Below are 26,375 nucleotides of genomic sequence, written 5' to 3' on the forward strand. Positions count from 1 at the left end.
AGAGTATGGTGTACGAGAAAGCTCTCCGCCTCTCTACTCAAGCTATGTCAGGAGGCGCCATGTCTGTTGGTCAGGTGACCAACCTCATGTCAGCTGACGCCAGTAACGTAATGTTCTATTTTTTCAACGTCAACGAGATTTGGGCCATACCCATCAAGGTCAGTATGTTTTGCCTGGCAAATGTTTTCTTGATTGTTGTTTTACGCAGGTTTTTGCTTCCCACACAAATTGTAAGAATAATAGGCAAATCGTTTACCTGAAACAAATTCCTAACGCAGCTGAAGGGTCCTCTGTAATTTTATTCAGTGTACATTTAATTATAAACGACACAACTGACTTGGGAGATGATTTCACTGTAATCTGTAAACAGTAGGATAAGGGTCGCCAGAGAAATAATTTACAAACAAGACAAGCAAACGCACAAGTGCACAAACAATGTAAAAACCTTCTACATTTCATAACTTTCGTTTTGTTCCCCATACATATTGTAAGATTAGTTAAAACTTAGATAGTTAATATCTCATATAATACTAAGATTATTATGTCAACTAGAAACCAGATTGTACACATGATTTTCCATTGCTGATTTCAATTTTACATGATTATCGGTGAATCTAATGCTGTGTGTGTGCGTGTGCGTGTGTTTTTTTTTCCATTTATACGTCGAACAATTTCTAGACGAGTGAGCAATGCGGTAGATCTCACAGGTAAAAGTTTTGGGATCATTTTGTTCGAATTGTAAGCATATTTAACTGATAATACCTAGGATGCTAAGATTCGCTTTTCTTTACAGATAAGTCAGCCTCATTTTTTTTTTCCAGATTGGTGTTGCGTTGGTCCTGCTCTACGGCCAACTCGGTCTTGCGGCCATCATTGCCGCCTCGTTATTCGTAGTAGTCATACCGCTGCAGACAATCGTAGCAACTATCATGGCAAAAGTCACAAAATCTGTTCTGGTGAGTCCTTGTCTACATTTTCCCCTCTTTCCTTTGTGGTTATAGCCTAACGATACAGAAAAGAGAAAAACAAAACAACAAAACAAACGCGGATGTGTGTTGAAAGCTGACCCATGTCCTGTATAGACGACAGCGTGTGAAGTTTGAGCGCATGAACTGTGTGCCCATATTGGGCCAGCGGGGGGCGGACCATGTGCAACGAGATTGTACATTTATATGCATAGTTCTGAGAGACGTTGCACCTGATGTATAAAGTGCCTCTAGGCAGGGTATCATGGCTCAAAATTCCAGTGGAATCTAAAAAAAAAGTGTCTCCTTCCATTATTACATTTTGACGCATGGTATCGCACGTTTGTAGATATCTTGTCTCAGTATATCAGCCAAGCTTTTTGAACGTGTAGTTTTTTTTTGTGTGTGTGTGTTTCATCGACCTCAGCAAACCAATACGGACACCATGGAATCATAGTAAACTGACTAATATGCGTCCCATAAAAGAAAGTAAGGAATATAATCATGCCAAGTCGCATATGTTTCTGTTATGAGCTTAGTTAAATTGTTTCTGTCTGTTTGTTTGTTTTTTCCTGTGAAGTTGTTATTGTGTTTGACTTGGTGTATTTTTGGTTTTACTTTTTTTGTTTACACTTATGCAAATATATGTTCCGATGTGTGATTGTATATTTATGTTAACAGGGCTCTTTTTGAAAGCAGGCCTTTTGGCTCTGAAAAGACTACCCTGTTTTTTTTTTTAAAGAAGACTGAATAAATAAATGAATAAATAAATATGCTGGGAGCTCACATAATTGTAAGAGGGGAAGTAAGTGGGTGTGTATTTATGACTCCAATCGATTTTGATTTGATTTGATTTATTCACAAAATGAGTATACAGACATTATACATAAATATATTTATGTCATATACATTTTTGTGTGGATCATCAGATCATCATAGGTCTATACATTCAAATTTTTCCTGAGACGTCCGGTAAATATAATTCAAATATATCATAATGTATACCGTACAGAAACATTATGCAATGTATAATGCCCGTTCAGTTGTTTCAGAGTTAGGGATATAATAGAAGGAGAGAAAAAGGAAGATAAATGAAGAGAAAAACTAGAAGAGGGGCATCCTCTACATTATAAGGAGAGTTTAAAGGGGATGGCTAGTAGCTGATCACTGGGAATCAGTGGGAATGCTGAGGGATGATTGTTCCAATCCTTGTGGGATTCATTTAAGAGTACATTATATATCTATTCTTGTGTGAAAATTATTTGCTTCAGAATGGTCTCATATTCAAGTAATGTGAAGTTTAATGTTTCCAGGTAAGCGTCCCTGGTCAGTGACGGGGCATTAATCTGCACATTACTTGAATATGAGACCGTTCTGAAGCAAATAATTTTCACAAAACAGTAGATATATAATGTACACTTAAATGAATCCCACAAGGATTGGAACAATCATCCCTCACCATTCCCACTGATTCCCACTGATCGGTTACTAGCCATCCCCTTTAAGGTCTACAAATTAAATAATTCTGGCAACATGGAAAGACTCGTTATATGTCTGTACGTGATATACGCATAACAAAATAAACATGTGAACCTGGGGTGTGCAAGCGAGAACGATGTGACTGTTATTGCTTAAACATATTTACGAAGAAGGACATTCTTTACTTGTCTGTTAAAAGCATGTTTTGTTTGGCACATTCGTATTTCACGAGAAGGAGAATTCCAGATGTCAGGACAAGCAATATGTCGTATGGATCGGTGGGCAAAGGCTGTTCTTGGATTGTCTAGTGCATGCTTGTAGAAGTTCTGGTTGGATAACTATGAATAGCTGAGCTAAAGTGGGACATGATTAGCAAGTTGATGGGGAGTTCGTGGGAATGGAATGTGTACATATAAATTCATAGCTGTCTTACCAAATACAATCTCCCGAAACAAAGACCAGAAGCAATTAAAAGCGTCGTTTGACTGGATAATCTGTTGGTTCTTCTCAGCTAAGTAATCATTGGCCTTCCTCAAGTATGAACGCAAAATGCCATGTACACGCCACTTGACTGTAATCGAGTCAATGGAAGAAGTTTCGTTGAATCGCATTGCATTTTTCTTTCTCGAAAAAAGTGATGGCAGTCAAAACACTATATACAGTGTACTAATTGAATATTGATGTGGTGTTGATGTCATCGTCTCACCGTTCTCCCATTTTTTTTCATGAAGTATCAAAAAAAAATCTGTATTTTTTCTCATTGATTATGACGATGATAAATACATTACGGTCATCGATACTGAACAATTGATTATCTGAATCAATTAGATGCCAAGGATGTGATTTCCTTTCCATTAATTCATGATTAAAATATTATATAAACCTATAATTGAATAATGACAATGATACCGCATCGCATTTGCACACTAGTACGGGACCCTGACCGATATCACTACCAAGTATCTCGTGAAATCATGCAAAGTTTTGCGTTCCACACCTTTTCATTTAAATTTGTAAGTGCTTTTGAATAATTATTGCTGAATATCTTCACAAATCATGCGTTCGAAGTAGCCCGCCTGCCTGAATAAACATTATTCTTCACGGGCTGTTTGTGATTGTGGCAGAATCTTTCATTCTAAAGGGTCATAGTATGTTATATACCAATTTCTTAAAATTAAAGAGGTTGCTTGCAATGCCAGACATTGACTTTTGCGAATTGTATTGTCAAAGGAAAGTTCTGATGCTCGCCTGAGGAGGTCCAACGAAATGCTAGAAGGAATCAGGCACTTGAAGCTGTACGGCTGGGAATTCCTGTACTACGAAACGATCAAAGCCGCACGTAACAGAGAGCTGCGGTACCTACTGAAGCTCTACATCCTCTTTGCAATCACGTGTGAGTTAAATTCTGTGACTTGTTTGAGTTTCCTCTCCGAGGGAGTGTCAAAATCGGAAGGAAATAGATTTAGATAGAAAGTATATAGGAAAGAAGAGTTTTTCAAAACAACCCAATCTATGTTCTTATCAGTGTTTTCTACGCTTGAAAAGATGACGAATTTTGACGATTTTGACGATTTCTATTCAAATTCCATAAAATCATTTTAGCCCCTCAGGTTGCCAACTTATTTAGAAAAACAAAATGTAATGAATATAAACAGATTACACTTGGCACTCATGGAGCACTAAACCACGTTGGAACACTATGTCATTCACAATGTTCGAAATTATTGTTTCTGTTCCCCGGACTAGCTACCCTATTGTTTTAGCATCTAAAATCAATACAGCATTATATGCTGCAAATTCTGCAATACATGTATTTTCACCTAGCAAATGAAATGTTTAACGTACTCCATGCCATGAAAATGTTTTTGCCTCTGAAACCTTTCTCGTGCGCTCCTTTATGTTTCCGGATTTACTGGTATACGTGATCTAGAGCATACTTTTCTATGTCGACATCAGCACTGGCAGTGAATGATGATTAATCGTACAGGAATGTACACTTCTTTTTCAATCCTCGGCAGTTTCAATCAACTCTGGAACACCTATTGTCGTGACATTGATTGTAAGTAAATATTCACAACCCATTCAATAATGCTTTATTTATACAGCAGACTTGGTAAAATATTGAAGCTTTGAATACTTCATCACATACGGAAAGAGGTTACATACAGTAGTACATTTCCATTACATTTCTTTAGTAGAATTTCAGACAACAAACGTCATTCAAATTCTTACATCGGTCATGACATGCATCGTGTTGAAAGACATGATGGTTTAGATACACTATGCATAATATTGTTTCTTTAATTATTTGTGACTTATATATCTGAAGCTAAACTTCTGTGCTTGGGGGATGCAGATCCGGCCTCCCTCATGAATCAAACAGCACATCATCCCAGTCATTCTAGTTGTATGCACACTCCTCGAGATGAATGACGGTCTGCTCCACTTACAATTGTACCTTATGATGTGTAAATGTTTACACGAATAATACGTTTTTTTTTTTTTTATAGATATACCTGGCGTATGTCTACATAAATGTGTTGTTAAAATATACCTGTATGTCTATATAAATGTGTTGTTCATAAAGTTTAGTTATCACTGATTTTTTTATATTCTAGTTTAGTTGTCTTTGTTCAATTAAGTTTTTTATTATTGTACAAACGGACAAATTAAATAAACTGAAACTGAAATACCGGTCAAAGTAAAGCAATCCATCCGATCTTGATCAAGTAGGTATAATCATTCCACGTCTTCCATTTAACTGAGTCAACAGAAGGTATTGTTCAGCATTCATATCACTCGACTATAGGTCTATTGTTATCCAGAAGGCATACTGAGTATACTCTTTGGCGCCGTACTATAAAGAGTGGTTATTGATTGCAAGATTGATATTTGTCATAACTCAATGAACAACCATTTTGTTTAATTGAGCAAACCATTCATCAATCAAAACGTTTTACAGAACGGGTCTCCTTGATCCTCACATTTCGAAAAGCTGTCATATCATTCGCCTTTTCCTTTCGACACGCCACAGGCATTCGCCCTTTACACGCCATTGACCGGCACCCCACTAACGCCCGACAAGGCCTTCAGCAGCTTGGCCCTGTTCAACCAGGTCACGGCTCCTCTGTTCCTCCTTCCGTACCTCATCAACCTTAGCGTCAACTTCTGCACCAGCACCAAGCGCCTTGCGCGTTTTCTTTCGGCACCGGAGGTCGAGACCGGCATCGCGCCTCAACCATCCCGGGTGACGTCCACGACGTCGGCGGGGTCAGACGGCGGAGGTGTGAGGGGTCACCGCAGCAAAGGATGCACACCGAAGAGCTCGTTCGGCCTAGAAGGACTACCGCACCTTGACACCCTTGTCGAAAGTGACTGCGAGGTCGACGGACCTGATGAAGTGTTTCTGGTATGATGTTATCACGGGCACATCGTAAGACTATATGTAATCATATTTATTCATCCCCACAGTTGAAAATTGTCGCAACAACATAGAAAAGACTAAAGTAATGGCACTTGGCGTAGGTTATTCCGCGAAGTACTTCTTCCTTTGAATTGTTAAATGCCGAACATGTTCTGTCCTTCTGTAGTCTTTTTTAAAGATTCTAATCATGCTTTCTGAGATTGGTAATTGAAATAAAACAACACTAAGAAAAACCTTTTCCTGACACTGGTAAATGTGCCAGTACTTTGAATTGAAAGATGTTGCAAATTATGCCAGTGTTACATGACAGATACACATCAAGTGGTCTATATGAAAGTACTTCTCTCATGTGTTGTTGTTATTTTTTTTCTCTTCGTCGAAATACGGTAGCTTGTTTCAACTACATTATTTCTCTTCATTTTTTCCCCATTCTCTTCAGGAGAACCATGTAAACACGGTGGTAAAAGAATTTATGTTTCGGAAAAGGGAGAGGCAGAGAAACGGGGCTGATTGCATAGCTTCCCTCATCAACCACAGCAATGGCGTGCCGGAAACACAGGTGGACCTTCCTCACAACATAGCTATCGCGGTGAGATAGCAGACTTCATTCAGTTTGGATCTTTTCCAATAATACTGATTTCTTTCACCTGTCTTTGGCAGGTGCCGGAAACCGATGGGGAGGGGAGGGCACACACAGAGGCACAGAGACACAAGTTTTTTTTACTTTTAATAAAAAAAACCCTGAAAAACTCGAGAAAGAAATAAAAATACACACAAGATCGAGATTCTGCAGATTAAGATTCTGCAAAGTTGGGGATGGGTTGGTGAGGGGAAGGGAGTGTTGTTCCCCCCCCCCCAAAAAAAAACAACCCCCCCCCCCAAAAAAAAAAAAAATAAATAAAACACACACACACACACAAGCACCCACGCTGGATAAAAATATTCTGCTGTACCTTTGGCAACATCCTCCGGCTACTAACGAAAAAGGGATATTATTATCTAATCCGCCCCTATCATTTTGTAAGGTTGAAACAAATGTGGGTCATTGAAGAAAAAAAAAGTGTCACCAAAACATGAGGTGTTGGAAGAATGAATGATACGAACAGGAAAGAATAGCTCGAAAGATGATAAGATGAACAAATTGGGAAATACTAAGTAATCATTTTGCGATATGCTTACTTCGATGAAAAGGTCAAAGCAAATAGAGCACAACGGAGTTCGATAGCACGTCATATGCTCTTCCTTTTGAGATCGATAAATGGTTCAAAGAGAATAACAATACAAAATGGGACCCTGCATTCAAACGGGGGTTGCACAAGTAAAACACAGCTGTTCTTTCTTAGATGTCTTCCCAACGCTCTAATAAAAGGGAGTTCATTTTCAAGACTTCCTTCCACATGGAAGCTTGGCTTTTCCATTTCATTTCCCAGTTCCTCGTCGAACTTTTTGACCAAACTTCCTGTCAATCTCTGTGTGTGTGTGTGTGTTTGTTCTAATTCATTACAGACGTTCATTATTTTCTCTTGACAATCTATCTTGTGATCATGGTGATAAGTTTTTTCTATTCTATTGACAGATTAAGAATGGCAGTTTTGTATGGGATCCGGAATCAGAACAGTCCGATATTCGAAATATCAACGTGGAATTCCCGAAAGGTATGATTTTGATTTGTGTACACGCACAGTCACACACACACACACACACACACACACACACACACATGGATATATATATATATATATATATATATATATATGTTTATATGTATATAAACTTTCATCTGTGGTGCCATAGAAGATTGGCACACACACACGCACACAGATAGATACGTATATATGCCTGCATTTTATATTAACATGTAATTGCGCAATACATGTGCGTAATTTATGCACATAAATAATGCTGTACTGAGTGTTGTGCGTTTTCAAAAGGTTTCAACAAAATAGTATGGGTTAATTGATTTATAAAAACGATTCGATTCTTGAACTTTTTAAGGACAGAATTAAGTTTTGCCATGATATGCCATTGAATCTTGTCAGTCATAAAATCCACAAGATTACAGCGGGGAGTGTATAGAGAGCCTTGTACAATAGTGTTCATAATTATCTGTCAACAATCATGTGGCCTTGTTCTTCCTCCGTGCAGGTAAATTGACGCTGATTTGTGGACCCGTAGGAAGCGGTAAATCTTGTCTGGTAGAAGCCATTCTGAGGGAGATGACGACTGTATCCGGATCTGTCCAGTTTAACAAGTACGTCTTTGCTTGAAACGGTAAATCACGTTATTAATACCAAATAGGTATGTGTATAGTATGTCCTTGTCAATACATGACCAACAGCTAAATGTTATCAGGAAATGTCTTTTTAAATGTGTGTGGACGACAAGATTATTTTGTTGTAGAAAATGCAAAAAAAAAAAAATGATAATCACTCCACCATGTATTTCAATTATAGAGGAGCGTTATTCTTTTCAACTCCACGAATCAGACTGATTAATTGTCACGACGGGCTGATAAGATTGAAGAGCAAAATGATTATGACTTCGTGTAAACAAAATAATGACAATCTTGAGTGTTGAAGGATGTTTATTTGTGAATATAACCCAACCACCTTATTCTAAACAATGGCTTGCTAGCGTATACGTTGCTAGCTCTTCTTTGTTGCTAGCTCTCCAAATAAAGCGTTAACAACGGGAAGAGCTATCAAGTAATAGTACATGAGGCTGTTTGGTCTAGCCAACTAGATGAAGGCTTTATGTGACCCTGCATCACAAAACCAACAAAAAGTCGCCAGACATGGACTTTTAATAAAGGGCAGATTCTGAACGAGCAGACTTTAAACTTTAAAAAGATGTGCAACTCAATTCAATAGGAAAGAAAGCACACACTCTGGAAATAAGTGTTTACTGAGAAAAGAGTCTCTGAAGTATATAGGGTCTATATAAAATTCGACAGTTTAAGCGCTTAAGCCGTGCTCTGTGAAATCGAAATGGTCCTCTTCGACATATCCAATCACTGTTCTACAGAAAGTGTTCCCCGCAAAAACAACTAACAGCGCGATTTCCCAATCGCTTTATAGTGATCCAAAACTTCAGAATAATGTAAAAGAGAAATTGCTCCTTCACACAATACAGAAACTAAAGATTTACTAGGATGACTCACTTCAACTATTTTGAGTCCTCGCGTAAAACCAAGGGACTTTTTGTTGGTTTAGTGATGCAAGGTCACTTATAGATTTTGATCAATAGTATTGCTCGTGAAACTTAACGAAACCGGAAGTACTGAAAAACGAACTAAGCTCACTTAAACTCACTTGAAGTCAAAAAGATATTGAACAATACAAAGACATTTCCGTATTGCGACTGAAATGTTGGTTACGACAGTAGAAAATCCCTATCCTTGGTACACATTTTTTTTCTCGCACTTTCACTAGGTAGGTAATGATACATCAGGATGTATGTAAATCACACTGTTCCCTTCTCCCGTGTAGAGATATAAAAAGAGTGGCTTACGCACCCCAAAAACCCTGGTTGGTCAACACCTCCCTCAGGAAGAACGTACTATTCGGGGAAACTATGCAAAACAACAGGTAAGAAAAAAAAAACCACAACACTGAAATCATATATATGTCTTTTTTCTCTCTCTCTCTGTTGTTTTTGCATACTAATAAAACGAATCTTGCTCATTTTTGGTTGTTAACAAATTGTCGGTGCCGTACAATCTTTGTAGGCCCTATGAATATTTTGTATTTTCACAAGTTTTACCAGTTGTCGATTTCGATAAGCGCGTCTAAACTCACCCATGTCATTCGAATGTAGGTCGATGCAATACAACTCATATTAACCGAGTATGGATAATGGGAGTAATTGGAACGCTCGAATGTCATTTTCTCAATATTTGACCTTTGTCTATGCAAGGGGATCTCAAAACAGCAACTGTTGTTGACTTTTACCTTCTGTACAGATTACAGAATTATCTGGAAATATTTCCACAGTTCTGACTCCGAACGATATCTCCCTCTCTTTTTTCTCCCTTTAAAATGAGAGAGGAATTACTTTCTTCATGCATATTCAAGAAATTAATAAGTTTTTAATTAATTTCTTCCTCTTTTTCTCTTCTAGAACTCATAATGACTGACATTACTGTCAGTGATACTAAGATACATACGGAATTGAAATGATTGCTGTCAAATTATCTATTTTTTCCCTCAAATTTGCAAGAATCAGCTTCTATGATATATCTGTGTTTTCCTGGAGATATCATTTACTTTGAAGTGACCATGTTATTACAATTTTCGAGCAGCAGAATATCTTATAAATTATGATTTCAGAGAAGGAATCAATGTCTTATCTTAAAATACCAAATATGAATGGTATTTCCCGTCTATTACAATGTACGGTAAATGTAAATCTACACGAAGGAATGAACATGCGCCTTAACTGAAAGCATGGAGTGACATAGTATTTAAACGCATCATGGACGACAAAATAGTTACGTTCTATAGATGATTTAATTCTTTTTGTTGTTATTCTTTTTCGTTTATACATCATTCTGTCAGATATCAGAAGGTAATCCGCGCGTGTTCCTTGGGCGTCGACATTGACATGCTTCCCGCAAGGGACCGAACCGAACTGGGGGACAAGGGTATCACTCTCAGCGGTGGACAGAAGCAGCGAGTTAGCGTGGCGCGAGCAATGTACGCCCGTAGCGATGTCGTCATTCTCGTGAGTGCAGTCATTTCTGAGCATTGCGTCATCTTTCACACCTTTTCAATCCGATTAAATGCTTTTACAGGTGCCCCACACTATCACGTCAAAAGAGGTAAATCCGCCCCCTTAAAAGACTGATCGAGTGACACGACCTCATAACAGCATAATGTGAGAACAAATTCAATTCTTATGGAGATAAATGTCGGTGTCTATTGTATCCTTTAAGACACAGTCCATATATGAATAGACCAGTTTAAAAAAACATATCTAAATCGTATACCATTGTAACACTAGGCTTGCCCAAGACCGTTTGCTGGAGATTTACCAGAAACACAGCAATAACCAATGCATGCGAAGTGCATTCCAAGTATTGAAATACACTGATAAAGTTAAGATGGATAGAATTATTGTTGTTATGTCCTTAACAGGAAAATATCCATGTTTACCGATATAAAGTGACCTATTAGCTTCGTGATTTTATGGAACCTTAATTTGAGTTACTCACATATCATACTACTTAGTCGTGTAAAGTGAAATGTTCGCTTTACATAGAGCCATCAGCGTCATCCAGATAGCAATATGAGGTAACATTCACACGACGTGCGCATAGCCCCATGACTTTGCAAACAATCTATATCAAAATCGGAAGTTATTTGTAGGATAAGTGCATTGCAATATTCCAATCTTCCAAGTGCTGACTTCCATTTTCTGCTTCAATGTAAACATTCGTCTGAAGAAGGGTGCAAAAGACAGCAACATTAAAGGGATCATACAGTTTTGGTTGAGACCTAATTTCAGGTTTCTAACATTGTTTGGTGAGATAATGAGAAACCTCTTATGAAATATGAAAGAGTATGTAATTCTACGAGGAATTCAACTTTTATTTGATGAAAATTGGTTTTGAAATGGCTGAGATATCAAAAAAAGAGCGATTCTAATAAAGTGTGGGACCCACACTTTATTACGATCGCTTTGTTTTACTTTGTTTTTTGATGTTTCAGTCATTCCAAACCCGATTTTGGTCAAATAAACTTTGAATTCCTCTTAAAATTGTATGTTCTGTACTACATCATAAGTGTTTTCTTGGTATCTCGCAAAAAGTTAAAAACCCATTTCTCATCTCCACCAAAACTGTACTATCCCTTTAATTCTATAGTGCATTCAGTCATCATGGTTATCGCGTTTGAAATGATTTTCATCACACTACTTCACGATTATCATCGGGCTATTATACATCACGTGTCATCTCTTATCGGGCGATCGTATGCTATCGACAAATTTACACAAGGAGTGCACGTTTTGACCACAAGGGAAAACGAAACAGCTGTCTCCATACAAATACTTTTCTGCCAACAAAAGGCGTGGAATTTGCCCGCACATGAATTGTGAGGTACATCCGTGCTTTATGATAATTGCCACTAGAAGATCAGTGCAAATTCACAAATCATGAGAAGCAGGAAAGAAAAAGAATACAACAACAAAAACTAAATCGTCTGCACTCAGACAAGGAGCATTTCCTGTCCCGCATCAATGATTGTGTTGCTGTTATTGTTGTGTATGTTGTTCAACATAGACAGAAATGTGTACCTTTCATTTTTTTTTTCTGCTGTTTCTAACTGTCTATTTGTCTGGTTTCGTGTGTACTGAGTAAGCAGTCTCATCTCTCGTCTGCATTGAATGTAAATCTTGTACATTACGTCTACAGGACGACCCGCTTTCGGCCCTTGACATGCATGTGAGCGCTGATCTCTTCAACAAGGGAATAAAAGAGCTACTTCGACAGCGCCATCAAACGGTCATCCTTGTGACCCATCAACTGCAGTATTTACCGTACGCAGACAAGGTGGGATATTTGCCAATGATGTAGAATTTTTATGACTGTTAAAAAGGGAGGGGATGCCTGTAATCTGTTAAACATGTTACTGGGTAGTATGGTAGGCATGTCAGTACTCTGCCAGTTCCTGGTTATTTTTACCATTAGGTGTTCAATCACTCCCGTACCAAAAATAGATAAAAGAGACGGAATACATCAAAATACCTTTTACTTGCTTTTCAGTCACCTGAATAACATAAATGCTCTTAAGATTCTATGAATCCTTTTTATTCATGCTTCTACAACAGATAATTAATCCCAATCCCGAAGATGTGTAGATCTGAATGAAAACTTCTAGATTTTCTCCGATAAAATACTTGACACATGTGTCATTCCATCCGATTTCCAATGACGTGTACAAATTCCTCTCTTTATTGGCCGTAATAAACGTGGTGGAATAAAAACCAGATCATCTACATGAGCGACGGCGAAGTGAAGTGCCAGGGCACGAGCGACGAGATAGCCCAGGTCTGCCCGGAGCTGAAGAGACAGTGGCAGCAAGCCGTCCGAAAGGCCAGCGAGTCTGGCGGTGACAAGCGAGTGAGCACAACGGAGGTGGAGAGGAAGAAACTCTTCAGACAATGCTCACGACAGATCTCAATCTTTAGCAACGTGGAGTCCGTCCGAGGTATCACGAATAAACCTCAACGATGCTGCATAAATGCATTTTTTCATAATTATTCTCACCAGCACCACGCATGACGATTACTAACCAGCCGGAAACGTTACTGACATTGCTGCTTAAAGTATTTCAATCATATCACTCTAGCATTCCTAGGATACCGCCAACACAATATCTGGCTGTGTAGGTGCTGATGGGGAAGTCAGGGATAAACTAAGAAACGTAAGACTTTGTTATCATATAGTTCATGACTTTTGTTGAAAACGATATATACTGGCAACATTGTCTTGTCAAACATGAAAACGAACAGATCGTCGAACATGACCTGATAAATTAACCCATGTGCTAGGTTGTAACTTATTCGCGCTCCGTATTGACGTAACTCGTGTTTGTCATACCAGGGCTGTGGAGGGAGGTGGTTTCCACTTCCCTGGCCATGGAGGTAGGCTTGCAGGCTCGCCTAGTTCCTCTTTATAGTTATTCATTATTACGCCCTGATGTGCGACGTGAAGAGGACAGACGAGTTTATGGAGACTACACTGGAAAATAAAACGAGAACAACATTCTCCTTTATCAACAGGCAATGAAATCGAAAACCTGCTCGTACAGGAAGAACGCGATGTCGGGGCCGTGGCGTTCAGCAATTACGTCTTCTACCTGTCATCTGTGGGATACGTCATCGCCGCCGTCATCCTTGCCTTTGCAGTGCTGCGCGGGTCCCTGCAGGTCGCCACCAACTTCTGGCTCTCTGAGTGGTCAGAAGCCGGCATGAACACCAACACCACCGCCGCCATCACAACAGTAAATGCCTTGATATTTCTCTTGTGTCTTCTCATATAAACCCGAAATCTGCCTCTCATTTCCTCCTAAAAAACCCAATTATTTCATCCACTTCATCCATGTTTTGTAAGCGAGTGAACATGTATCAACTGATAATGGATTTTTGAAGTGGAGAGGGGGATAGGGGAAAGAGGAGAGGGGCATGTTTTGTGTTTGTTATTGTAAGAATCCTGATTGGTTCTTGACTGTTTGGATATCAGTTGTAAGAATCATGATTGGTTCAGGACTGTTTGAATATCAGCTTACAGTCATGGCGCTGGTATATTTTTCTTTCTCATGGTTTAAGGTAAATATATCATTTCTACTTGAAGAATGAAGAATACTCCTGCATGGAAGTAATTATTATAGACATTGGCTTATATTTCAAACTACAAACAAGGAGCTCAGAAAGCACATAGATTAGGTGACAAGAAATGATTTTGTGTTAGCAATCGGCTCTATGAAATCTTGAATCCTCTCCTTTGCAGATTGGAGATCAAACTGACTACGTCATCGGATTTGCTGCATTCTCCATAGCAACCGTTGTGTGCCAGGTTCTTTTCAACTTCATGGTCAACGCGGGAATCCTGACTGCTGCAAAAACGATACATTTCTACCTGCTGGAAAACTTGATCAGAGTGCCAATGAGGTAGAGTATTTTGCCGCCTACCACAGAGCTATCCAAGATTTTGGGGTTTTCCCTCTTCCCGCAACGTACATCTTTGATATACTAGCTGCTAAGAATTACTTTTTTTTTTCGATTTCTTTGCATTCCAGATTCTTCGACATCACTCCGATTGGCCGGATTCTTAACCGCCTCACATTCGACACTCGATTAATAGACCAGGTGAGAATCAGCCGTTTAATTCCATCATAAATGTCAAATTTTTGTTCCATATGGAGGTGATGATCTTTTTCAAAATTAATGAGGAAACTGCAAACTATAAAGCCTGCTTTTTAGCAGTCCCCTCCATGGGCAACTGTTTTTATTCGGTATTAAATTGCCATAAAAGTTGTCTATTGTACTTCAGTTCAGAGTACTTTCCGTTATTACGATGTTGTACTGTTTTGTGTAATTGTGTTTTCAAATGTCTCATTGCGATTGCATATTGGTTTGAATTGAAATTGAAAAAAGCAAAATTATTTTCATCTACCAAGGCGATGAAATTCTGTTTTGTGTCGTCAGTATAACGATTGAAATGAAATCCCTGCCAATTATACTGTAAACTTTATTTGACTCTACGCGAAGGTCAATTAAATAACAATTTAAATGCGAGGTATATTCGCGGAAAACTGCACTTGGACAAACTTGCCACTAGAATATCTGTTTTGTTTGTTTGTTGTTGTTTTTATGACATGACATGCAATACTCAAGGTCAGGTTCATGAAACAGTCAGATGCCCACATGCTCTTGACTATAGTTGAAATGATATGTAATGACGACATTGCAATATGATCACTTTTGAAAACTGCCGTTATTTTTCCCCGTGTAGAGACTACTTATCACCATCAACATGCTAGCCAATGCCATACTGACCACCGCTTCGACAATCGTTGTCAACGCCGTTGTCAACCCGTATTTCCTCATCTTCTTGCTGCCCGTCACCGTTATGTTCACCGGACTGCTCATATTCTACATCAGAACTGCGAGGTATCTGTTTCATTTGATTGGGAGTTTCTTATCTTCTCATGCTTGAATCTCAAGAGCACATTATGCATATATACCAAAATATGCCGACGTTTAAGCCGACGTTCATGTTTGGAAAAACATTTTCCAAAGCAGCATACAAAATGATATTCACATTTTAACATAATTATCATGAAGCATAACAACAGTGTAACATATCCAACATGACAAACCATATTTTCAGCGGTTGTTATGTAACATTTTGCATAAAATGCTTTGCCATCGTGTATCAATGTACAGTGCATCTTGTTTGGAAACGCAATAACATCAGTGCCTCGTGGTAAACAAAAACTTGACTGCGTGTCAAACAATCAAAACTTGCTATTCACATCTGTAATGCCAAAATGGCTCCGACAGATTAACAATATGATGCAGAAAAGTAAGAAGAGTTGAATCCACAGATTATAGGATGGGTGACAGCTATACGAGGGAATTATTCACTCTACCGTCAAAATGCTTGATTTCACAAGATGTGTTATATAATGGCATGACGACTACAAGCTTCATGTATACAAATAATCGTCAGTTTTATCTCTCTCCTTTCTTTCCCAGAGAATTGCAGCGGACGGAAAGCGTGAGCCGATCGCCGATTTTCGCTCACTTTTCAGAGACCCTCGGGGGCCTGACTACCATCAGGGCATTCAGGTAGGCTAGAACTTACGACCCGGTGACATTTGGATCACCGTGTCCTTCAGTGACAGGTTTTCAAGTGCAAAGTTCAAGTTCAATCTTTTAACGATCCCGTCCCTGCAATAACAATTTTTGTTCTTGAATGTTGTTTGTGTATGGCATGTTTCCAGTTTGCAAGTATCGGCTACATTAGTTACCTCTTTTCCCTTTCTCTCTCTCTCTTTGGAGGTTTTGGGGTTGAGATTGGTAAAGAATGAATTATACGATTTATTTTAGGGAATGGTGAGTTGATAAGTGTCCTTATTAAATCGACATTGTCATGGAACCTAAAATATGCTGTAAATATGTTGTCCAAATCATTAATTCATACATTATCTTGTGCTCCGTCACGTGCACTACTGTGAAATGTTATAAACATACTTTTGAAGGGAACTATCCTGTTCCGAAACATCTTCGGCTGTGAACTGCTTTGGATAACAACTTCCTTAAAGTGGTTCTCAGCTTTTATCAAAACAAACAAACAAACAAACAAACAAATAAACAAACCAATAAACAAACAACACACACACACACACACACACACACACACACCTGAAAATAGACAAATCACTTGTCTTTAGCAATCCGCCAGAGAAATGAATTCCCTTTCTCTATTCCACCCAAGACTGTGATATTACTTCGCTTTTGTCTTTCTACTGCAGTGCAGGAGGACGCTTCTTCAAGACGATATCCGACCTCATTGATACCAACAACACTTGCTTTATCTACCTTTTGGCTGCAGAACGGTGGCTGGGTATTCGACTTGTATGTAAAAAGTTTTTTTCATTGAGCTAAAAAGAGCTATGATGTTGTCAAAAACGCTAAATATTATGAGCAAATCCTACAAAATATTTTGAAAATGAATACTTCTCAAACAGTCCTGTCATTCCTATTCATACAAAAGTATATTTTTCTTCCCCTCTTTGTCTTTATAATTATGATTATATATTATATACGTGCATATATATATATATATATGCAGTTATTATCGTAATGTTTATATGTATATGTTTGTGAGAGAGTGTTCTATTCCATATGAACACATTTTGTTGACAAGTACTGATTTCGTTTTATCAAAAGCAAGGAGAACGGTCACCCATATTTGTCTTTGCTTCTGCAAGTGGTGCTCATGAATGGACATCAGATTATAAAGCATGGCTGACTTTTTCACCTCACCTTTCCACGTGATAGGATTTGCTTGGAGCCGTGATCGTTCTCATGGCAGGACTGAGCTCACTCCTTGGCGCCGCCTACCTGCGTATGGAGTCCAGTCTGGTTGGTCTGGCGATCTCTTACGCTCTCATGGTGAGCTGTACCACCATGTGCCCAGGCACATGTGTTTGTTTGTTTGTGTGTGTGTGTGTGTGTGTGTGTGTGTGTGTGTGTGTGTGTGTGTGTGTGATATCAACCAGGCACTGGTGTAATAGACACGCCCACCCATCGAAACCACGTGCACGTCTCTGCTAAAGCATTCAATGAATATTACCAACTGAACTTTAGTATCTCATCCAAGCCACATAATATTTGCCACTGAAGTTCAAGGAGAGTCTTTATTCTGCTCATCTCACCCTATAAACCACCATATTGAAATGCCGTTATATTCAACACAAACAGGTTGCCGTTTGAGTATAGAGGGCTAAACTCCCGACTCTTATGGCCAATCTTAATAAATGTTATGCTCAAATTGACATTTACGGGTTGAACGTTTAAATGTTGCTTGATATGTCACGCTCCTATTTTTTTAAAGTAAATCTCAGTTTTTCACAAATTCGATTCCAGCATTATATGATTAATATATGCCTCTATTCCAGGTGTCGTCAGCTCTTAACTTGCTCGTTCGCTCAATCTCCGAGCTGGAATTGTACATGAATTCTGTCGAGAGGATACGATACTATGCCATCGTGCCTCGCGAGAATTATGAAGGTACATTGTACAAACATTTCGCATTAAAGGCATTACTTACTATTTGCAGATGAAACAAAAAAAAAAACGACTCAGCTTTAGTGCTTCAAAATGGTTTTACAATGTGACTTTCGGATAGAAACATCCAATGTAAGAATTTGAATCAGTATAATCAATGTTAAGTACCGTATTGTTAGATATACAAAATGTAAACAAAAGTAATAATGAAAAAGTTTCGAGACTAAACCGTCTACAGTCATGACAATTACGGTTTATTGAGAAAGATAGTGATATCTCCTTATATTTTAAGCCTTTATTACGATTTTTTTTATATGGTCCCAGAATGTTTGGGGATACAACAGACCTATACACATTTGCATCAAATGTGATATTTCGAACATTTTTTTTAATCACTGCTCTCAATGGTAAACAGTACCTTTAAAAGTGAGCTAGAATATATAAATTATCTGTTTTACCAATTTGAAGGGAATATGGAACCCATAACATGCTGTATTATGGATTGTTAGCATCAGCAAGTGCAAAACTTTCGTTCATAATCACAACCATTATAACGATTACAGTACTTTGGATTTGTTTGTTATGATGTAATGTTCATGTTGTTTAGACTTACCAGTAAACAAATTGCCACCTGCTGCAACTGGCCCTGTGATTAGAAAAACTGCTGTAGACTGACGATTTTCCCCGATAAACATCCACACCAGGTGAGGAGCCGCCCGCTGATTGGCCTTCTAAGGGAGAGATACTCATCGAGGACGCCAGTTTCCGGTATGCCCGTGAGCTGGATCCGGTACTGAAACAGGTGGATATCCAGATACACGGCCGCCATAAGGTAAGAGCTGCACTTCAGGGGAAAGGGGGGGGGGATGGGACTGAAACGACAATGCATTAACCCATTGCCTGTAGTACAGGAACTTGATGAGCCGCGTATTATATACCTTCGTTATTCTAACATCGTATTGTGACATAGTGGACACAGCTCTTAGACTTTCAATCGGATGTCTCAAGTTCGAATCCCGTCAAGCTTACGTCAAAGCAAAACGTCCTCTCCAAGGGTGATAATAGTTACCCTCTGGCAAACCACTGGCAACACCGAAGAGTCGATCCTGGGTTAAGACGACCATATTATTATCATCTTTATCAACGCAAATCACCATATCTCGGGGACAGTTCAATTATGGATGGAACCTATTCATGCAATGTCGCTTTTACTTGCATCAAGTTTCGAACAATATGCCTCTTCAATCCCGAAATTAAAGTACAAACACTCTAACATGATATCCATCAACATGACTTTAACGTTGAATAACAAGCAAGAGATAAGTCATGACCCAATCAACTCATGTACATAGTTATCCAGCGGAAAGGACCACCCCCCCCCCCAAAAAAAAAGTCAAAGCAATGTGGATGTGGTGAAGGGAAAATAATGGGTGATTATGATAAGTGACACGACGGTAATACATGTAATGACATTCAGATAAAATTGCGTGTGCATGGTTTAGCAGAAAACATGAATTCAGCCGATGTGTGTCAGGAAATTCATTTAACCCTGTGTAGATGAATGAAGATAAAGCATGTTAAATGTGTTTTGTTGAAACATAGATTGGAGTATGTGGCCGATCAGGAAGTGGAAAATCCTCGTTGACTTTGGCATTATTTCGGCTGGTGGAGACTTGCCAAGGTGAGACTGAAACAAAAACTAGTATAAAATCCAGTGCTTTAATAACAGTATAGTTCCACGAATCAAACAACAACTTTAGGTATCGATGGCTTTAACATCAACTCTAACATAGAGTTAAGAATGAACTTTTTTAATGAGAATAATATAGTATAATCACATGTTACTTAGGCATTGGAGGCGGAAACCAGATCAGATATTTTGCCCAGTAAAAGTTCGAGTGAACTTACTTCATTTAAAGAAAAAAAGAATATGTATGTATATCTTGCTTAAGCTTTATTGTACGAAGATTTGTAATTCTTGTGAATTGATAAAAATGTCACTTTTTTATCGTTTGGGCTTTTTTTGTTGTTGTTTAAATTCCAGGCCGGATTACAATCGACGGTATTGATATCGAGACCGTACCTCTCAAGACACTCAGGCAAAGACTATCGATCATTCCCCAGGATGCTGTGTTATTCGCCGGCACAATAAGGTCAGTGACAATGATCCTTATACAAGCATGTCAGTGCCATTATAGTCCCATGGGCTTGGAGTGCGTCTTCTAACATTGGCTTGATTTACACTGGTATCAGATGTTTCAGTAGTGTTTTAATTACCCAGCAATGACGATCTTTAGAAGAGATCCATGTAGAACAACTTAATCTGGTCACTTCCTATTTCGTCTTACTGTCAGAAAACAATATCAATTACAGATTCAATTCAAATCAAATCTGAATTGATTTTATAATTGAAAATATCATAGCAAAGTGATTATAACCAGACCCAATCAATAGCTGGCCTGTCATATTTATATTGAGATGAGAAAGTATGCTTTCTGCTTATGTAGATCTAAAATTGACACCAGGTTGTGTCAATGATTTTTTTTTTTACTCTTCAATTTCGTAGGTCCAACCTCGATCCGGCAGGGGAAAAGTGTGACGCTGATCTGTGGTGCGCCCTGGAAATCTCGAAGATGAAAGAGACGGTCAAGGGTCTTGAACATGGTTTAGGTATTGTATAAGAATAACTTGAAGTTGGCGCATTATCTCAACAAAATAATCAAAGTACATTCTTCGGGGCACAAAGCTTTTGATGTGTTTCTGGTGCAACTGTCCGGGCTTAAAGGGGATGGCTTGTACCTGATTAGTGGATTGTGGATTGCGGATTCATTTAAGAGTACATTATATGATTGTTGTGTGAAAATTATTTGCTTCAGAATGGTCTCATATTTAAGTAATGTGCAGTTCAATATTTCCAGGTTAGCATGCCTGACAAGGATGGTTCCTTGAAAAAAAAAAGGACAAAAAACTAAAGGGGCGCCCCTTTAATTTCTTTTTCTTTTCTAAAGGAGATTTGTATATCAATGACATAATGTTATATCTATTCCCCCGTTTTAACCCTGTGTACTACGGCCGAAGTTCCTTCTCTGTCATATTGCCCACCCATTGGAGTACTTTACCCGTTTATGTCCGTACTACATCATAACCACCTCCACAAACCTATCTATTTTAAACAGTACTTTTGTAATCAATTATTGTATTGTTGGTTCTTTATATAATTTCCCTTGTTATACTTTGTAATTACTGACATACTCTTGTACAAAACTTTGATAACCAAAGATGGCTTAAATTGTAAAGCGCAAGAGAGAGATTAGCATGCTCTATATAAGTAATAAGTATTATTAGAAACATTATTACTATGATTGTTATGATGATGATGATGATGATAATGATAAGAATGATAATAACAATAACAATAATAATGACGTTAATAATAATAATAATAATATTATCATTATTATTATTATTATTATCAGTATTATTATTTTCATAATCATTATTATCATTATTTTTATAATAACTCTTTTCATTATTGTTTATTGTTATTGTTATGATCAGCATTATTATTTTTAGCACTAATACCATCACGTTGCTACAGATACTTGTGTGGCAGAGGGAGGTGAAAACTTTAGCGTTGGGCAGAGGCAACTGTTCTGCCTAGCGCGGGCCTTCCTCCGGAAGTCTAGCGTTCTCGTGATGGACGAGGCGACCGCTTCCATCGATGTGGAAACTGTGAGTTTTCTGTGTCTGCGTCGTGATTCTGACACAATGTCATGAGTATTCACTTGTCCTTTTTTTTTTCCATTTTTGAAAGAAAAGTATGAGGAGCATAATTATACCTTGTAAATGTGCAGTAAATTAATTGCCATTCACCGCAAATAATGTCCCATGGCCCTCCTTGAAGGCCATTACTACAACAGTGCATCACAGAAACATAATATATGAGTATAGGTGTGAGTAAAGCCCGCCGCACACTACACGATTTTGCCCCGATTCACCGGTCTTAAGACCTTAAGACTAGAAGTGTGACGTCATAGTCTTGCCATTTTCTAGTCGTACGACTGGGTCTTAGCGCCAGTCGTAGAGATTTGACATGTTGAATCTCTACGACCAGTCGTGAGCTTTCAGCCATTCACAATGCAGCAAAATGCAAACGCACGCAGTGCGCACTGCGCGCGCTTTACAGTCGGGTCGTATAGTGTGCGGTGTCCGGTCGTACGACTGGTCTTAAGACCCAGCTTGGCTTAAGACTTTAAGACCAGTCTGATCGTGTAGTGTGCGGTGGCCTTAAGATGTAAGAGAATTTTCTCTTTCACTGGTGGGTAACTCCAAGGAAAGAGTTTTTTTTTTTCGATATCGATTTCCGCTGCTTAAGTACTGCTTCGGAAATTCTGTAAAACAATTTCACCTTCCCAACAGTGAAAATAGCAAAGGAAACAACTAAAAGAAAAGCAATCAGCTGTTTCTACTTCATAAAATAGGGTACAATTAGCAGTGTTATATTGTCATCAACAGTTAATATGATAAAACAGTCAGACAGGAGTACGTAATCCCACCACTCTTACGTAATCCGACCATCTCCAATCAACGTTTCGAAATAAATATGCTTATTTAAAATATATTTGATGATGAACAAACAATTATTGTAAGTTTTACTGTCAAACTGCCCATTCTTTCTCTGCGCAGGATTCCGATCTCCAAAAGATTGTTGCCGATGTATTCAAGGATAGGACCGTCCTCACAATTGCAGTAAGTAAACATCTCAATTTATCAATCATGTAATTATTTTGTCATTCTCACGACCAAATAAACTATAAAAAAATATAGCAGAAAAACAACAGGAAGACATATCGTATATACTGCTATTTGAGAATCAATCATTCGTAGTCTTCTAAATGCTTGTATGAGTCCATTTCCAACATTTCCGTATACTTAAAAAAAATCTGTAAACTTATCTTTTATAATGTATTGTGATGTAATTTATGTATTCAATTTCTGTAAATCATCTATACGATTCTTTTAGAAATGGAAAAATAGATTAATGAATGAAAAAAAAAATTAGCCAAGAAAATTTCTGCAAGAAGAGGACAAAATTTTTCTCTGTTATATAGCTCTTCTCCTGACATGGTAATGTGAGACATGACAGCAAGGTCTAGTTTCGACAACGATCAAAATGCAACTATACTTAAACATTCTTACTCACAATATTCTGTCCTAAGTGCGGTTTCCAAATTGGGGACATAGGAGTGTCGGAGCGACGGATATGGCGGCAGTCCATCAAGCATTATACTTTTCGAAAATTCCTATTTGAATTTAATTCATTTATTTTCATTCTTTTTTTTTTCTTCAGCAAAACATAACATTTGGAAAACATAACACAGAATAAATCAGGAATTATAGCATACGCATGTATTCAACTTTACATGATAGATAATGGTTAACAAATGATATCATACATGCATACAGGCAAAATACAAAGTTATGTTTGGAGAAAAAAAAAAGAATTGAGAGGTCCACAGAAAAGCATGCTTGTATACTGTGAACCACTCAAAGGATTCTTATGAAAATATTTGTTTACGAAGACAGGACGGAACAAGACAGGAGAAACACAACAACCTGACATGACTTGACAGAAGGGTATACCATTGAAAGGAATAAGGCACAACAGAATCATGGAAAGAAAGAAAGGAAAAGCCCACACGCTGAACATTGGAATCGGAAGAGGGAATTGATGCGCTTGAAGAGGGACTTGTACTACAAAACTCTCTCAAAAAATAAAGACACCCTTTTCAATTACAAAAACAGCAACAAAGTTCTATGTTCTTTTAAAATATGCAATTACTCGGCAACCTTTACACCGAAATGGTAAACGAAATGAAAGGGCACCTCACATCTTTCATGCCACTTGTTCTGCTATGTAGCCTTAAGTGTCAATAATGTTTTGAACAATCGCCTTGAGGAAACAAAATTATCTTTAGCTTCACTCGTAAAACTTGTAGTATTAGCCACGAAAATCTGAGCTAGACTCTTCAGAATGTTTTAGATCGCATGGATGATTGACGTGCCTTAACTTCCCTATTGTCATGCAGTCCTTTATACGTATGATATACCGTTCCATTCCAAGAAATACATCCCTTTGAAGATATTAGAAGGTTTTACTATGATCTTCTTTTTTCTTTCATTTTTAGCATCGCATCAACACGATCATCAAATCGAATAAGATTATCACTCTTGCCAAGGGAACAGTGGAAGAGTACGGTACGCCAAAGGAGCTACTCCAGAATAGGTCGGGACTATTTTCATCTCTCGTGAGGGCCGGACGAACGTAGCGAAGGGAATCGATACACCAGCGAGTCTGATACTTATCTTGGAGATTTCCTCGCATCACACTGCTCACCTTGTCACGACCCAAACAATTGCCAAAACACGTGCAGCATTCTGCTATTGCCGTAAGAAAAAAAAAAAGACGAAAAAATAGAAAAGGTCTAATGGATGTTTTGTTACGTGATATTTTAGACAAGATTGATTGTACAATATCTCTCAGGATTCAATACTGAAATACTTGATGCAACACGTCGATGGATTTCATCTGCATGCTGAGTTGAATTATTAGCGTGGAGATAGTGGTATATTCATGATTGTTGAAAGAAATAATATGTAATGCGTGCATTCCACCTAGTAGGGTGCTGAAGGCATAGCGAGAAGAGAGACAGACAGACAGACAGACAGATAGATAGATTATATATATATATATATATATATATATATATATATATATATATAGTCAGTTAGTTAGATAGATTGATTGTTTTAGATGGATAGATAGGGATAGTTTTTTTCAGTTTTTTATTTACAGTTTGAATGCATAAAACGAACCATTGACAAATACTTATAAACACAGATATTGAGTCTAAAGCGGAAATGATATACACACAAAGGCACACCTAACACACGACATCCAATTGCTTTATGTTTTTTATGAGAACAAACAATGATATATATCCTGATACAACAAATGGGGACACACAGCCCAAGCAAAATAACAGAAACAGACAAGCAGCCAATAAATCTATGCCTTTGTTTGAAGTTCGAAGAGATCGTGCAGAATAATATTGTCGCAAAATAAATTGATTCTATATGTAAACTTTCAGAATTTTGTGCAAAGTAATTTGTAGGCAATAACAACAATCAAACAAACATATATTTATCAGTGTATATATAGTACATATATATATATATATATATATATATATATATATGTGTGTGTGTGTGTGTGTGTGTGTGTGTGTGTGTGTGTGTGTGTTGGTCGATAAAGTATAATAAAGGAATGTTCTATGGGGTCTCACAAGATTTTTACTGTTATCAATTTTGGTGCCCCAAAGATTATTCTAAAAAAGTAATAAGTAAATAATCACAACAGCTTTTATAGCCAAAAAAAAAAAAAAAAAAAACCTCAGGAAATGGCGATTTCATTCACTTGTAATTTGGTAAAATTGCCATAATGTCGACTTTATATTGTCTTTGTTGACCTATAAAACCATGTGGCTGCACTGGTATAAGGTGAGGCAGACGCCGCAGATAGTTTTCTGTGTGTTTTATATCTAGATTCCATCCTGACACCAATCTAAAATTACATTGTGCTTGAGCTTGTGGAAGAAGGAGCACTGTGGGACCTGCTCACTGCCATTGCTTGTCTGCAAATGTATTTACTAGTTAATATTCTCAGTTTCTCCAAGTATAAAGGTACTAGATTGTACCTCTGTTGTACACCTCCTTGATTTCTCTAGTCGACAGACTATTATTCGTCCACCGCATTCGCTGTCACTTGCCTCTCGTTTATTCTGATATCGAGTCAACGATGTCCGTTTTGAATAATTATAGCAAATCTAAATGTAAGACGTTGTGAATTTAAATACCTATTGAAAGATGAAAATCACAATGAGGCAAATTTCGCCTTTCAATATCTAGAACAATTAGCCTCTTTGACATAGAGAGCGGTTCATTTTGGCGCTTTCATTTTTCAACTTATACTAATGTCTGGACCTCTACAACATGACAAACAAAAATAATTAAAGAAAAAGAATGAAGAAAAAATCGTTACCCAGCAGTCATGATTTCGCTTGCCGAGTCATCAAATTATTTGAAAACATCGGCGATGAATTGCACCGTGTATTAACCCGTTCCTTACGGGAACCTGGTTTACCAGGTTC

General features: G+C 38.0%; 1 protein-coding gene across 1 annotated transcript in view; it reads left to right on the forward strand.

Annotated features, from left to right (window-relative positions):
- LOC139735086 (ATP-binding cassette sub-family C member 9-like) overlaps positions 1 to 24,494 on the forward strand; it is a 32,970-nt gene extending 8,476 nt beyond the window's left edge. Inside the window, exons 5-31 of the mRNA XM_071645859.1 lie at positions 3 to 158; positions 822 to 956; positions 3,675 to 3,837; positions 4,463 to 4,503; positions 5,479 to 5,853; positions 6,308 to 6,457; positions 7,445 to 7,523; positions 8,014 to 8,119; positions 9,357 to 9,455; positions 10,425 to 10,590; positions 12,281 to 12,418; positions 12,857 to 13,076; positions 13,651 to 13,871; positions 14,378 to 14,538; positions 14,667 to 14,736; positions 15,383 to 15,540; positions 16,129 to 16,221; positions 16,908 to 17,010; positions 17,437 to 17,550; positions 18,057 to 18,168; positions 18,870 to 18,997; positions 19,768 to 19,846; positions 20,210 to 20,318; positions 20,732 to 20,835; positions 21,764 to 21,897; positions 22,852 to 22,914; positions 24,354 to 24,494. Coding sequence (XP_071501960.1) covers positions 3 to 158; positions 822 to 956; positions 3,675 to 3,837; positions 4,463 to 4,503; positions 5,479 to 5,853; positions 6,308 to 6,457; positions 7,445 to 7,523; positions 8,014 to 8,119; positions 9,357 to 9,455; positions 10,425 to 10,590; positions 12,281 to 12,418; positions 12,857 to 13,076; positions 13,651 to 13,871; positions 14,378 to 14,538; positions 14,667 to 14,736; positions 15,383 to 15,540; positions 16,129 to 16,221; positions 16,908 to 17,010; positions 17,437 to 17,550; positions 18,057 to 18,168; positions 18,870 to 18,997; positions 19,768 to 19,846; positions 20,210 to 20,318; positions 20,732 to 20,835; positions 21,764 to 21,897; positions 22,852 to 22,914; positions 24,354 to 24,494 — 3,618 coding nt within the window. The remainder of the gene's footprint in view (positions 1 to 2; positions 159 to 821; positions 957 to 3,674; positions 3,838 to 4,462; positions 4,504 to 5,478; positions 5,854 to 6,307; positions 6,458 to 7,444; positions 7,524 to 8,013; positions 8,120 to 9,356; positions 9,456 to 10,424; positions 10,591 to 12,280; positions 12,419 to 12,856; positions 13,077 to 13,650; positions 13,872 to 14,377; positions 14,539 to 14,666; positions 14,737 to 15,382; positions 15,541 to 16,128; positions 16,222 to 16,907; positions 17,011 to 17,436; positions 17,551 to 18,056; positions 18,169 to 18,869; positions 18,998 to 19,767; positions 19,847 to 20,209; positions 20,319 to 20,731; positions 20,836 to 21,763; positions 21,898 to 22,851; positions 22,915 to 24,353) is intronic.
- Positions 24,495 to 26,375: the final 1,881 nt, after the last annotated feature.

Source organism: Diadema antillarum, unplaced genomic scaffold (genome assembly GCF_040938485.1).
Source record: "Diadema antillarum isolate AM-2024a unplaced genomic scaffold, OU_Dant_1.0 seq00000563_RagTag, whole genome shotgun sequence".
Taxonomy (NCBI): Eukaryota; Metazoa; Echinodermata; class Echinoidea; order Diadematoida; family Diadematidae; genus Diadema; species Diadema antillarum.